The sequence below is a fragment of the Cricetulus griseus genome, assembly GCF_003668045.3.
Source record: "Cricetulus griseus strain 17A/GY chromosome 1 unlocalized genomic scaffold, alternate assembly CriGri-PICRH-1.0 chr1_0, whole genome shotgun sequence".
In the NCBI taxonomy this organism is placed as follows: Eukaryota; Metazoa; Chordata; class Mammalia; order Rodentia; family Cricetidae; genus Cricetulus; species Cricetulus griseus.
In genome coordinates this window covers 48830293-48845343 of record NW_023276806.1, presented here as the reverse complement: position 1 = coordinate 48845343, position 15051 = coordinate 48830293, and the positions used below count along the sequence as shown (strand labels likewise).

At 42.2% G+C, this 15051-nt stretch overlaps 1 protein-coding gene across 1 annotated transcript in view; it reads left to right on the top strand.

Moving 5' to 3' along the window:
- Positions 1-10412, top strand: part of Psma5 (proteasome 20S subunit alpha 5) — a 28692-nt gene extending 18280 nt beyond the window's left edge. The window contains exons 8-9 of the mRNA XM_027395490.2: positions 4818-4904; positions 10173-10412. Of these exons, the coding sequence (XP_027251291.1) occupies positions 4818-4904; positions 10173-10250 (165 nt within the window). The 3' untranslated portion in view covers positions 10251-10412. The remainder of the gene's footprint in view (positions 1-4817; positions 4905-10172) is intronic.
- Positions 10413-15051: the final 4639 nt, after the last annotated feature.

Sequence of the window (15051 nt, the reverse complement as noted above, 5' to 3'; positions counted from 1 at the left end):
AGTTTTTGAAACAGAGCCTCTCTGAGTAGTCCTGAGTAGAGCTGGCCTCAAACTCACTGAGATCCTCTTACTTGTCTCCCTAGTACTGGGATTAAAGGTGTGCACCACCAGCTTCAGCTTTCACATTGTAGTGATAGTTCTTTTTCCCCCCGCTGAGTAATGTACCATGATAAGACTATAGCACAGCCTTTATCCTCTGTCCTCACAGTTTCACTGAGCAGTTGTTAATGCCTAGTGGGGATATTGAAGCAAGTGAGCACCTGGTACTTCCCTTGTGGAATGGGAGGATTTGGGATTTCATAACTCATGGTTGAAGGCTGCTGTGCATATACTCTGGGTGACTCACATAAAGTGGCTCACATCAACACCTGACATAGGCATGCTTAGGTGGCGTTTGGGTTTGGCATAGAAATGTCTAAAAGGTAGGCTTACATTATACCGTATTCTATTCACATGACTATATCAGTTACTTTTCTGTTGCTATGATAGAACATCACAACCAAGGCAATTGATAGAAGGAAGAATTTATTTGGGTTTATGGTTCCAGAAGGATAAGAGTCCATCATGATGGAGAGGCATAGCTGCAGGAACAGGAAGTTGAGAGCTCACACCCTCAATGCAAACATGAGGCAGAGAAAGGAAACTGCAAATAGGGTGAGGCTTTAAGCTATCAAAGATTGCCCCTTGTGATTACGTGCTCGGCAAATATTTACCTAAACCTCCCCAAATAGTACCACCAAATATCAAAATCTGTGGGAAACATTTTTCATTTAAACCACCACAGTGTGCAATAGCATTATGTCTTTGAAAGATTTTCATAAACTACAATTTTTTTTATTACTAAAAATGATAATGTCTGGGTGTTGGTGGCGCACGCCTTTAATCCCAGCACTTGGGAAGCAGAGGCAGGCGGATCTCTGTGAGTTCAAGGCCAGCCTGGTCTCCAGAGTGAGTGCCAAGATAGGCTCCAAAGCTACACAGAGAAACCCTGTCTTGAAACCCCCCCCAAAAAAAATTATAATAAATAAAATTAGCTTTAGCTAATTTTAATTCTTTTCCCATGGAGCTTCTTGCCTTCATGTCCTATGGCTTCTGAGATTGGGGTGGCTATGACAGCTTCTGGAACGGGATACAAGAGAGTTTATGGCATCAACTAACTTGCTCTCATGAAAGATTTGGCTGAACAGATGATGGTGTTTGATAGTGTCTACCCACAGAATTTTCTTTGCAAAATGCGATCAGTGCTCAGGCTGTTCTTGTGCCTTATCAGCTTACATAGTATAAAACAGGAAAAGAGGCTGTATACTCAGTCTCTGGTACTGAATGTCACTTGATTTATCTGCTGTTATGAGGATGGTCGGTTAGTCTCTCTCTCTCTCTCTCTCTTCCTTTCTCTCTTCCTTTCTTTCTTGCTTTCTCAAGACGGGATTTCTCTGTAGCCCTGGCTGTCCTGAATCTCCTCTGTAGCCCAGGCTGGCCTTGAACTCACAGGGATCCATCTGCCTCTGCCTCCTGAGTGCGGGGAGTAAAGGTGTGCGCCACCACCTCTGCTGACGTCAAGTTTTTTTTCTGCAGCTTCCTTGCTTTCAGCTTCTGTCGAGTTGAAGAAGCTAGAGCTTTGTTGTGGGTTATCCTTTGGTTTAAAGGAGTGTTGTAACTGGTTTGATCTGTTCAGAATCACTAAAACTTTCTCAGCACTTAGAAAGCTGTTTTTACTTTTCTTTTTTCTGTTGAAGATAGATTTATTTATTGTGTATGCAGTGTTCTGTCTGCATGTATGCCTGCACACCAGAAGAGGGCATCAAATCTCATTATAGGTGATTGTGATCTACCATGTGGGTGCTGGAATTGAACTCAGGACCTCTGGAAGAGCAGCCAGTGCTCTTAACCTCTGAGCCATCTCTCCAGCTCTACTTTTTTTCTTTAAACTTTTTTTTTTTCAAGATTTAATTATTATGTATACAGTGGTCTGTCTGCATATGTCTTCAGGCCAGAAGAGGGCACTAGATCTCATTACAGATGGTTGTAAACCACAGGTGATTGCTGGGAATTGAAATCAGGACCCAGAAGAGCAGGCAGTGCTCTTAACCACTGAGCCATCTCTCCAGCCCCCCTCCCCTTTTTTCCCTTTTTTTAAAGTTTTTATTTTGTGTATATCAGTGTTTTGCCTATATGTTTATATGTCACATACATGCGGTGCCCATGGAGTCCCAAAGAGGGTGTCATATCGTATAGAATTAGAGTTGTACATGATTGTAAACCACCTTATGGGTGCTGGGAATTGAGCCCTGGTCCTCTGCAAGAGCAGTAAATGCTCTTAGCCATCTTAATTTCTTTTTTTTTGACAGGGCCTCACTGTGTAACCATTGCTGGCCTGGAACTTGTGTAGTTCAGTATGGCCTCAAGCTCTGCAAAGATCTGCCTGCCTCTGCCTCCTGAGTGTCTGGTTAATGGTGTGCACCACTATACCCAGACTATTTTACTTTCTTACCAGTCACAAGATTACTGGAGTAGCACTTTATAAATTTCCATTAAAGGGTTTCCTCTTGGGCCTAAAGAGATGGCTCAACAGTTAAGAGTACTTACTGATCTATCAGAAGTCCTGAGTTCAGATCCCAGCACCTATATTCGGTGACTCATAAATGCCAGTAACACCAGACCAAGGGGATCTGACACCCTTTTCTGGCTTCCATGGGTACCTACACACACACAAATAAAATCATTTTTTAAAAAGAGCTTTTCTTTCCCCTTTACAGCTTCCTTAACCATTTAGCACAAGAGGCCTAGCTCTCAGCCTAACTCAGATTTTGATAAACTATACTAAGCTTTACATGTTTAGTTTTTTATTTAAAGTGAGAGACATGTGACTCTTCCTTTTACTGGTATCCTTAGAAGTCATCACAGTTATTGATGGACCTCATTTCAGGGTTATTGTGTCTGGAATATAGAGAAGCCCGAGAATAGATGGGCTGTAGAGCAGTCAGACAGCTGCTGCATTTGTTGACCTTAGCCTCATCTGTGAGGCTTGTGGTACCCCAGAGCAACTGTGGCAGTGGCGTCAAGGGTCACTTGCTATATTTCAGGGATCCATCTTAGTAAAGTGCTTCTCTTATAAGCATGATACCCCAGAACCCACATTAATAAAAGCTGGAGTTCAGTTTTGAGCACCCATGTCAGGTGACTCACAGTTTCTGGAGTTACTGCAACACCAGTTCCAGAGGACCTGATACCCTTTCTTTGGCTTTCCTAGGCCCCTGCACACATGTGTGTATACCCACACAGAGACGCACAACATAATAAACCAACAGTCCTTAGAAAAAGGGAGGGACAGCCAGGCCTTGTAGCAAACACAGGTTTGTAATCCCAGTACTCCAGAGGCAAAGACAGGTAGATCACTAGGGCTTACTTGCTAGGCAGTCTAGCATACTTGGTGAATTTCAGGCCAGTGAAAGATTGCATTCAACAATTTTAAAAGTATCTGAGGAATAGCATCTAAGGTTGTCATCTGACCTCCACATGTATACCCATGTAGCCCCACTCCCCGTGAGTCTTCTTCACACACAAAAGAGAGGGGGAAAGGGTGTTAATATTGATGTTAAGCCGGGCAGTGGAGGTTCATGCCTTTAATCCCAGCACTCAGAGGCAGAGACAGGTGATCTCTGAGTTTGAGGCCAGCCCAGTCTACAGAGCAAGTTTCAGGACAGCCAGGGTTACACAGAGAAATCCTGTCTCAAAAAAAAAAAAAAAAAACACAAAAGTTTGGAACTATTGTGAGAATTAGTCAGAAATAATACAAAGACACAAAATTATCTATGCTTTTAGAAAAACATTGCCAGTTAAGCTTGTTTCAGCACAGGGCTGCCCCAGGACTACAGTATCTGCTAAATGCAGCAAAACACACACAATGAAAATACCATTTGCCTGTAATGTAGATCTTACATGTGGAGGAAATCAGGTGTTAGTCGATGTCCTAGTTGGTGCCTTTTATTTGTTTGTTTGTTTGTGTGTTTATTTGTGTGTGTGTGTGTGTGTGTGTGTGTGTGTGTGTGTGTGTGTGTGTGTGTGTGTGTCTGACACACGTTAAAGCCATATGGGAAGCAGAATTTCATTTGAAAGAATACTTCATCAGATTTGCCTGTAGCCAAGTCTGTAGGACATTTTCTTGATTGATGATTGGTGTGAGAGGGTTCAGCCCGCTGTGGGTGGTGTCACCTCTGTGCAGGTGGTTCTGGGGGTCTATATGAAAGCAAACTGTGCAAGCCAGGGAGAATAAGCCAGTGAGCAGCATTCCTCCACAGCCTGTGCTTCATTTTCTACCTCAACTTCCCTCAGGGATGACATGTGACCTCAGAGTTCTGAGGAGAAATAAACTCTTTCTTCCAAGTTGCTTTTAGTCATGGTGTTTATCACAACAATAGGAACCTGAAGACAGGCAAAGTAGAATGAAAACTGGATTTTCTGAATCATAGGGTTGCCTTTTTTAGGTCAGTTGGTCACTATTAGACTATTACCCAGGTTATGTTATCTTCTAAATCAAGGAATTTAGACAGACACAGTGCTATGCAGCCTTTCTTTTCCTCTTTCCAAAGATATTTACTATAGGAAAGTTAGTGGCTCAAAGTAAGACATTTTTCTTCTGAATAAGTATATTCTACTTGCCACATGCTTGGATATTTATATTGTTTCAGAATGTAGTACATTATAAAAATTAAGATGTAAAGCTTATTAATACTGGCTAAGCTGCTTCTTCAGAGAAAGGGGGAGAGGGCTAAAGGAAGGGATTGTGTTCTCTAACATCTTCTCTCATTCTGTTCAAGTCTATGACACTGAAAGAAGCCATCAAGTCTTCACTCATCATTCTCAAACAAGTAATGGAGGAGAAGCTGAATGCCACCAACATAGAGGTACTGTCCTGCTTTACTGTGACTTTTTGGGTGTTATAGCTCCCACTGGGAGAGACAGAGTAGATCAAGAAAACCACTCTGCATGCTGTTTTTAGGTCATTGATAGCACTTGAGTATCAGTATTAGTGAGGTGGTAGGAGCCAGAGTACAGTGAATTGAGGAATGAAGGAAAAAACAGGACAGGCTTCTTTCTGAAAGCAGCACTGGAGAAACAAAAGGAGAAATTAATGTAGAAAGTTGTAAAAAGGTGAAGATGGTACAAATAACAGTGTTTCAAAGAGTAAAATTAATTCAGCATTGTTCTTGAGACCCCCGTATGGGGACCCTAGCTTTATTTTAGGTAGAATGCTGGATGTAGGGAAAGAGTATAGGAATCCAGTCTGTAGCTGAGCGGCGTGCCGTGCAGTGTAAGGGACACACAGATAATTAGGGTGTGGGTGGAACTTCTGAACACAGTAAGAACAGATTTCCATGTGAACATGTGACCAGAGTAGGGCGGTAGGGAAGCATCCTGGAAGGGGTGATGTCTGGAGGAGGGAGGCAAAATAAACCCCAGGAAAAGATTGGGAACCACCAGTCAGATTCTGTATGTTCTTTCTTAGGATGTTAACAGTAAATAAGAGATGTAGGTTTGGAAGTAAACAGGGAGAGATATCCTGTGTTGGCCTAGGGGTTGATTGTTAGGTTGTTTTCTGAGTAGGTAAATACAGTGAAATTAAGGAGAATTGGGACTATTGAAGCACAAGACATTATAGATAGGAAAAAGGAAGTATGAGGAAAATGATTGCTGAACTACACTTAAATACTAGCTCAGACTAGAAGAGGTTATCCTGAGAGATTCTGTGTGTGTGTGTGTGTGTGTGTGTGTGTGTGTGTGTGTGTGTGTGTGTGTGTGTGTGTGGTGTGTGAGTGTGTGAGTGTGTGTGTGTGAGTGTGTGTGTGTGTGTGTGTGTTTGTGTTTTTTTAAAGGAAGATTAAAAAAACTTTGGCTAGCCGGGCATTAGTGGTGCACACCTTTAATCCCAGCACTCAGGAGGCAGAGGCAGGTGGATCTCTTGAGTTTGAGGCCAGCCTGGTCTACAGAGAGAGTTCAGGACAACCTCCAAAGCTACAAAGAAACCCTGTCTCAAAAATCAAAAAAAAAAAAAAAAGAAAGGCATTGGCTAATGTAACTGATGCTATAATCACAAGTCATATTAAACCAAATCAGCACCAAACAGGATGTGTTGTTGCATTGAGTGGTAGGATTAATCCCTGATGGAAGATTGGTTAGTTAAAAATAAGCATGGAGAGTCCTGGAATCTTGTAGGTTTCATAGGCTGCCACAAAAGGGGCAAAGCTGGGGACTAGAAACTGGAGTCTAAGGACTCCGAGGAAACTGTCTAATCTTTGAGCAGAAGTAGAAAGGAGCTTTAATATGGTTCCTTGGTGGAAAACACAGAAATTACATTGTAAAATCTCATGTGAGTGAGTGGGTTGTACATTGTGCTCTTTTGTGTGCTGATTGTGACTCAGCATAATTTTGGAGTTAACTTGGTTGTATCAGTTGTCTCTTTTTACTGCAGTGGGGTATTCCTTGAGCCTACTTTATAACTTGTATTGCTAAGTCTTTTTTTTTTTTCCCCAAACAGAAGCTATATTGGGTATCTTCTGTGTCCTTACTCATTCCTTAGTCATTACCGTTTATTTCTGCTTTTTATTTCTCAAGACTGCCCCTTGCTGAGGTAGCTCCACAGTCAGTATTTCCTGACAGCTCTCATTTGACCATCTAATGCTTTCACACCCTGCTTGACAGTCCTAAATTAAAACCATTATCTTTCCAGAAAAACCACTTCCCTTTCCAATATTTCTAATCCTGGTTGAGTGTACTTGTCATTCACAGCAGAAACCTAGAAGACTTTTACCTCCTCTCTTGTTACCAAATCTAGTCTCCACTGCCTTATAGTGAACTGTGTTGATGGTTCTTCTCCATCCCAGGGTCTAGAGCTTTGCCTACTAAATGGCTTGTGTGTGTGACTGAGTTGAGATTTGTACCCAGGTCTACTTTTTAAGTCGTAAGTTTTTTGTTTTGTTTTTTAATAGGATCTTGTTAGGTGGGTTAGGCTGTCCTGGAATTCTCTGTGTAGCCCAGGCTATCCTTAGTCACTGAGTCACCTGACTCAGCTAGCCTAGTGCTGAGTTATAGCTGCATTCCACCACAGCTTAGGTTCTAGCCTTTTAAACTGCTGTAATATACTCTGCCAGTATCCTCTTCATCTCGTGGTCCATTCCACCTGTCCTTAGAGAAATGACCTCGTTTTGCAAATGTCATGTTCATGTTTGTGTGCATTTGCATATTCAGCCTGCACTGCCTCTCCTTTACTGACTGTCCAGTTAATACACAACCCAAACGTGTCCTCTTCCTTGACTCCTCCCTGGAGAGCCTCTCCTTTCCAAACACTCAGCACTATTAATCTAACAGTCTGATGGCATTGAGAGCCTCTGGTGTCTGTCCTTAGTAAGTGAAGAACGGTTCTTTATCTGGAGTCCTACTTTTTAGCACTGTAACTAGTATACATGGATTATTGATAAAGAAAGAAAACGTCTATGTACCTGTCTCATGGAGGTTTTATAAAAGTGAAATAATAAATAGAAAAGACTCTTATTCATTATGTAAATACATATCATTATGCCAGTGATAGGGGTTATTTTTACTTGCCTAGTGATGAGTAACTTCCTGAAGGCAGCGGCAGGGTCAAACCCTGTTGGTGTTTGCCTCCTGATTCTGCAGGGTCTTTTCATTCAGAGTTTGCCCAGCTTTTGTTTTTAGACTCTGTAAGCTTTTGGGAGGATTACCTCTGGGACATGTGTAGAATACATTATTTAATATGTATTTGTAAAATATATTTGAAATTCCTCAGGCATTTTCTGTAATTGGATATATCTTTTGGGGGAATTTACTAGACAGGCTTTGTGATGAAGGCATTTATTTTAATCTTTTCCCAGACCAAATTGTTAGATGTTTTTTCCCCCAAATTTTAGTTATTTAAAAAGAATAATTGTGGAACTAGACTGTGCTAATTTAGTGTGCTAACTTTCAAATTAATCCTATTTTTTAAATGCTGCAGAGTGTGGCTAGGAGATAGCTTAGTCAGTACAATGCTTACAGACAATGCTTACAGAGATCTTAGTTGTTGATCTTCAGAATCCATGTAAGAATGGCAGGCATGGTGGTGTGTGCTGGTAATCTCAGTGTTTAGGAGGCAGAGATGGGCAGCTCCCTGGGGCTCACCAGTAGCGTCCATATCTGAACAAAAACAAGGTAGACAGTCCCCGAGGAAGCAATGGCCAAGTTTGTCCTCTGGCCTTCATGTACGTGTGTACTGCCTATATGAACACACATATTCACACGTATGACATACACTGTACAGTTTTAAAATTTAAAAGGACAGAATGGAAAAAATGACATTTAAAGCAAGCCCAGGGGCCTGGAAAGATGGCTAGCAGTTAAGAGCACTTCCTGGTCTTGCAGAGGACCCAGGCTTCTTTCTCAGAACACATATGATGGCTTACAATTGCCTGGAACTCCAGTTTCAGATCACCTCCCCCCTTCTTCTGGCTTCCAGGAGCTCCTACACACATGCTGTGCCCATAAAATCATGCAGGGCCACACATATGAATGTAAATTTTAAAAACAAGTAAATCTTTAACCATTTGAGACAAATGTGAACTGTCACATCTTTGTCAGGGTTGCCTGTCATGGGGTTTGTGCTGCATAGAGATGATGGTGTCACTTAAATCTTGAGTGTAGTCAGTTGGTGGTGTGGCTCTGCACTGCCAGCTGCCGATTATTACCAGCAGAGTGATTTCCTGTTGTAGTGCTACTGAATCCTCATCTTTCTCCCCTTGAACAAAACCACCTTTGCTACAGAGACCGCTGTAGAGAAAATGTCTGACAGGGATAACTAACAATTGTCTGGTCCCTTTTAACATCCTAAACTTTGCATGGATTAACATTTAATCCTTACCACTACTCTACGGCTATTTAGTGTTCCCATTTTACAGGTGAGGAAATAGAGACACAGGCTGGCCAAGTAATCCAGTGTCACACAAGTTCATTTTGGAAGTTTAAAATATGCCTTAAGTACATTTCTTTGGGACTGGGAATATAGCCGAGTGGCAGGGCATGCTGGACCCTAAGTTTGATTTCTATGTTCAAATGTGAATGTCTCTCTGTGTGCGTACACTTATTTTCTGTGTGTAGTGTATGTAAGGACAAGCAGACATAACTACATAACATTTGTAGATGTCGGAGAAAAACTTTTTTAAAAGAGTCAGTCTATACTTCTATAGCAGGATCTGAGGATCTGACTCAGGCAGCCAGGCTTCGGTGACAGGTGAGCTGTCTTGTGGGCTGGGCCCTACTTTCAATATTCTTATGGGCTAGAGAGATGGTTCAGCAGTGAAGAGCACTGGCTGTTCTTCCAAAGGTCCTAAGTTAAATTCCCAGCACCCACATGGCAGCTCACAACAAACCGTAATGGAATCCAATTCTGGCTTGTCAGCGTGCCTACAGACAGAGCACTCATACACCTAAGATACATGAATAAAACTTAAAAAGAACAAAATTATATATTCATATATAATGAATATATATATATACATATATATATATATATATATATATATATATATATATATATATATATATATATATATATATAGTGTGTGTGTGTGTGTGTGTGTGTGTGTGTGTGTGTGTGTGTGTGTATTCATTCCTAAAGCAATCTAGCTGAAAGCAAGTGTACTGGCTCTGTGTACTTTGTATGTGTGTGTGTGCTGTTTTTTGAGACAGGATTTCTTTGTAACTCTGGCTGCCCTGGAACTCACTCTGTAGACCAGGCTGACCTTGAACTGATAGAGATCCACCTGACCTTGCTGGAATTAAAGGTGTGCACTGCCACCATTACCACCACCACCAGGCCTGGCTCTGTGTACTTTCCTTCCACTTCTGTAATATTTACTGAAGTAACTTTAAGAGGTAACAGTGATGCCAGTTTGGGTAACTGTTATGTGGTGGATTAACCTCAAAATAGAAAAACTGGTCAATAAGAAATTTTATTTTGGAGTCAGAGTTATTTTTGGGACCTGATGTCTGTAAAGAATATCCCAGGACAGCAGATCCCTTAGTTCGTAATGAACAGCTGCCTCACTAATACTTCTGACCAAGCTAGGGCCATCAGCAAGGAGCCTAGCCCAGCTTACTAACCCCTTTCTGTTTCTCTGCAGCTAGCCACGGTGCAGCCTGGTCAAAATTTCCACATGTTCACAAAGGAAGAACTGGAGGAGGTGATCAAGGACATTTAAGGAGGAGCCATCCTCAAACATCTGGGAACAATTTCAGTTCTCCTAATTGCCCTTAAACTTTATTTCCAGCTCTTATGTCATGGAAAAATCTCCAGTATATGTGTGTTTTTTTATGATGTCTGTACATAACAGCAATTCTGAAATAAAAAATTTTAAAATATTTGTTATTGTCTGAGCTCTTACAATTTTAAATACCTGTGTTGGTAAGCAAAAAGGATAGTGGTTAATACCCCTATTCTGTGACCATGTCTGTTTAAAATTATTGCAGTGGTTCTCTGCAATAGTCATTGCCAGCACTTTGGTGCTGGAGATGAAGTCTGACTAGTCCAGCACTTCCCGGTGGTTAGTAGATGTTAATACCGCTGTCTCTTAAGGAAACATACACTCTGTTGCTTCCTTTATATGGAGACACTGCTCATTGACCATCAAAAAAGACTGTCCTGGGGGCCTCCCCCAAACATTGATGAGTTGGGACAAGTCATCCCTTTGACTCTACCCCTTCTTTGTATTTTGATGGACAGTCTGGGAAGGGTACTTTTTTTTTTTTTTTTTTTTTAATTTATTATGCATTGTGTTCTGCCTGCACACCAGAAGAGGGAGCCAGATCTCATTATAGATGATGGTGAGCCACCATGTGATTGCTGGGAATTGAATTCAGGACCTCTGGAAGAGTGCTCTTAACCTCTGAGCCATCTCTCCAGCCCATTTCTGTTTTTAAATTTATTTTTATTTTATGTACATTGGTGTTTTGCCATGGGTGTAGGTCCTTTGGAACTAGAGTTACAGACAGTTGTAAGCTGCCGTGTGGGTGCTGGGAATTGAACCCAGGACCTCTAGAAGAGCCGTCAATGCTCTTAACTATGAGCCATCTCCCCAGCTCCATCTTTTTATGAAGTTAAGGACTATTAAAAAGCAAAAAAAACAACAAAGGCATGGCTTTGACCTCAGTAGCAATGAGAGTAATACACTTAGCTGTATAAGTAAGAGAACTGTTAAATTAAAAAGTAAATTAAAAAGTTTCTGTTAGACTTTGGAGTGAACTATGAACCTTCATCCCTGGATCTGTCTCAGATGATTGGTTAAGATTAACAGGCATTCCATTCGAGCCTCAGAAATGACCATAGGAACACTACAAACAGATGGAGAACATAAGGCTATGTCAGTGGACATAGAAAATTAAATGGTTTAGGGGCTGGAGAGATGGCTCAGTGGCTAATATCACTCTTCCAGAGGACCCAGGTTTGGTTCCCAGCACTTACATGGCAGCTCATAATTATCCATAACTCCAGTTACAGGGGCTCCAACACCCATTTCTGGCTTCCCCAGACACCAGGCGTACATGTGTTGCACAGAAATGCAGACAAAGCATCCATATGTGCTAGGCCGTGGTGGTGCATGCCTTAATCCCAGCACTTAGGAAGCAGAGGCAGGTAGATTTTTGTAAATTCAAGGCCAGCCTTGTCTACAGAGTGAGTTCCAGGACAGCCAAGGCTATATGCAGAAACCCTGTCTCTAAATAAATAAATACTTTTAAATTAACAACAAAAAAAGTATTGGGACTTGATCTTAGGTTTTTAAAGATTTCAAATCTTTAAACCAGGTCTTAAGTATCAGGTAGTTTGAATGTGTGCTATCTGAAGCATGACTAGTATTTATTTGAGGGTGGTAGAGAATAAATTGCAATTCATTGGTAGTTTAATTATTATTTGCTGGGCTTTCATTCAGAGGCTGTGCTTTGATGTTAAATAGTAACTAGTTGGGTATCTGAATTCATACAAAAGTCATAGTGTAGCTTACATTTGAAAACTGAAATTCACAGGAAGGAGGAAATTTTGCCCTATGTACGCACACAATGAAAACTCAGAGAACTCAGGCTTATTATCAACATTCCACAGGTTTCTAGTGATGTTGATACTGTTATAAAGTATGAAGTGAGATTTGTTTAGTCCCTGGCCACTGTTGTATTAAATTGTAGTAGAAGATATTATTAAAAATCCTCGCTGGGCATTTGTGGCCCATGCCTTTAATCCCAGCACTCCGGAGGCAGAGGCAGGTGGATCTCTCTGAGTTCAAGACCAGCCTGGTCTACAAGAGCTAGTTCCAGGACAGCCTCCAAAGTCACAGAGAAATCCTTTCTTGAAAAAAAAAAAAAAATCCTTTATCAGAGGGGAGGTGGGGGGAGGGAATGGGAGAAGAGGAGGGAGGGGAAACTGTAGTCTGGATGTAAAATGAATAAATTCAGTTAATAAATAATACTTTTTAAAATCCTGTTTCAATTTAGTCATTTAAGAAATTTATTGGGAAGCGGTCTGCTATATGTTAAGTAATGCACTGGAAATATAACTGTGGAAATGCCATCTGTGGTCTCCATACGGCCTAGGAAATTTACATTTAGTGGATTTGTGTGCGTGTGAGCCTGAGTCTATGTGAGGAACATGAGAAGGCCTGAAGAGGACGTTGGATCCCCTGGAACTACAGGTGGTTGTGAGCTGCCATGTATGTGTGTGCTGAGATCTAAACCTGGGTCTTCTGCAAGAGCTGCAAATGCTCCTAAGGTGGAACTAAGGAAAAACTTAGTGTAACCTCCCACACTGCAGCTCTTCCTCCCATTTCCAAGACAGGTGTGGGCACTTTATAACTGAGTAACAGTAACTGCCATACTAGCTATAACTAATGTGCATTGTTTAGCGAGACACAATACAATGTTAAGGTTACCTGTGTCCAAGAAATGACCTTACTTCGAAAAGGAATGGCTTTGTGATAACAGACTATTAATATTTTTGGTACAAATAAATTTGGGGAAAGTAGTTTTTAGTAACTTAACATGTTTGTAAAATTTACTTCTGGGGATAAAGATCTGGTGTAGTCTACGTCAGAGGTGGAGCCCTTGGGTAAGATCCTGGGTTTAATCCCCCTTGTTGCAAAAAAAGAAAAAAATCGGGTGCATGGGCAACTTACATGTCAACAATTTGAGGAAATCTAGCATACTATTAAGTATATACCTAAAATCAACCTATTAAAAGTGAAGATTAATTCAGGAGTGATAGGTAGCACATGCCCGAAGTCCCAGAACTTGGCAAGTTGAGGAAGGAGAATCAAGGATTTGAAGCCACCCTGGGCTTCAAAAACAGACACCCCCCCCCCACACACACACACACTAGACAAAAACCTAAACAATTGTACCAACAGCTAAAAGATGTGTCTGGTAGTTTCTCCAGCAGGTGGCACTGTTGAGTTAGCTTTCTTTTCCCCCATAGTAAGACAATAGACCATTCATCTTTGTCACCCAAACAAAGAAATATGCCTTTTGTAGCCCCTCTTCTCCCCTCCGTAACTGATCACATGCTACTGGAACTGACTGCCTTGTGATCTAATCCATAGTTGGCACGAATTAAAAATAAGCTGTACTTTTTAAAAAAATAATGTGACGTTTTTATTTATGGAAAGAAACATTCATCATTTTTCATCTTGTTTGGTAGCTCAGAAACTGGATCACTTTTTCTGTTGATTTGCAGTCCTGCTCAGCATTCAAAGCTTCACAACTCACTTCTTAGAGTGGTTTGGGGGGAGGGGAAAAACCTAAATATGTGAATAGTTTTGTTTGTAAAGAACAAAACCAGTACTTTGAAGTACATGCTCTGGGGTTGGGTGTACATTACAGGAAAACTCTCACTTGGGAATACTGTTACTTTGAAATTAAAAGTAACTTCCAGTTTGCTTTCTCTCTGGAATAACATTTGGCATACTTTGTATCTTTTTATCTGGCTTTGTGTGTTCCTACTGAAAAACTTAAAACGCTGGGAAGAGATGTAGCTAAGGATTTAGAACTGGTTTTACCAGCACTGCATGTTCTGGAAGTTGTGTGCGCAGCTTCTGAGGCGTAGAAACAGTGGAGAGTTTATTTACTGCAGGTGGGGTACTAATTTAGGAGGCATCAGATTCTGAGAAGAAACTGGTACGAGGCACTCACTGCAGGATTAAGGGTATTTTAGTTAACTAAAATCACAAAGTGCCTGTATTGAAAGGATCATATACAAAGTAGGTTTTAGGCAACTCTCTTCCCGTTTACCTACACCTGATGGCAAAGTTACCAACATTTCCAAGTCCAGGGAAGCCAGTAAGTAATTCTGCCTCTGGACTACCTCCCTGCAGACAGGAAGGTGGCTGAGGCCAAACGTGTTGGAAAGACTTTTGCGGCTTGCACCAGTCACGGGTGTAATGATGTTCATCTGCCTCCCCTGGATTTTCGCATTCACCTTCTTGGCTCCTTCAGCAGACAATGGGCGAGCCAGAGAGCCGGGGTTAAAACCCTGATGCACCAGTTTATGTCGGAGCCCCCTTTCCAGCGGAGAGTAGTTCAGGGATTCCCTGACTTTTCCAGGCGCAGTTTCCACCGAAGGAATTTTTAGGAGCATTTCAGGGGGCGGGGAGAGAAGGCAACATGACCCAATCCTAACCCGAGGGTCTCTGGAGGCGCCGCGAACCCGGGGGCTGAGCCGGGAGGTGGGGGAAGCCCCCCGGCCGACTCGGGGAGCCCAGCCCGCAGACGCCGAGCGACGGTGGGGAATGACCTCAGCCGTCCCTGCCACGTTCCAGCCAATCAGTCCCGCATCTAGGCATCCGAATCCAGGACCCCCGAAGCCGGAGGCGACGCGAGCCAATGAGGAGTGGGCCGGGGAAGAAGGACAGGCGGCCAGCCTATGGGGGCGAAGAGGCCCGGCTGCGCGTATCCAAGCAGCGCCGGACTGGGCTCGGGGGTGTGGCGCAGCGCCGGCGGGGGTGGGCGGGCGCGCCGGGTGGC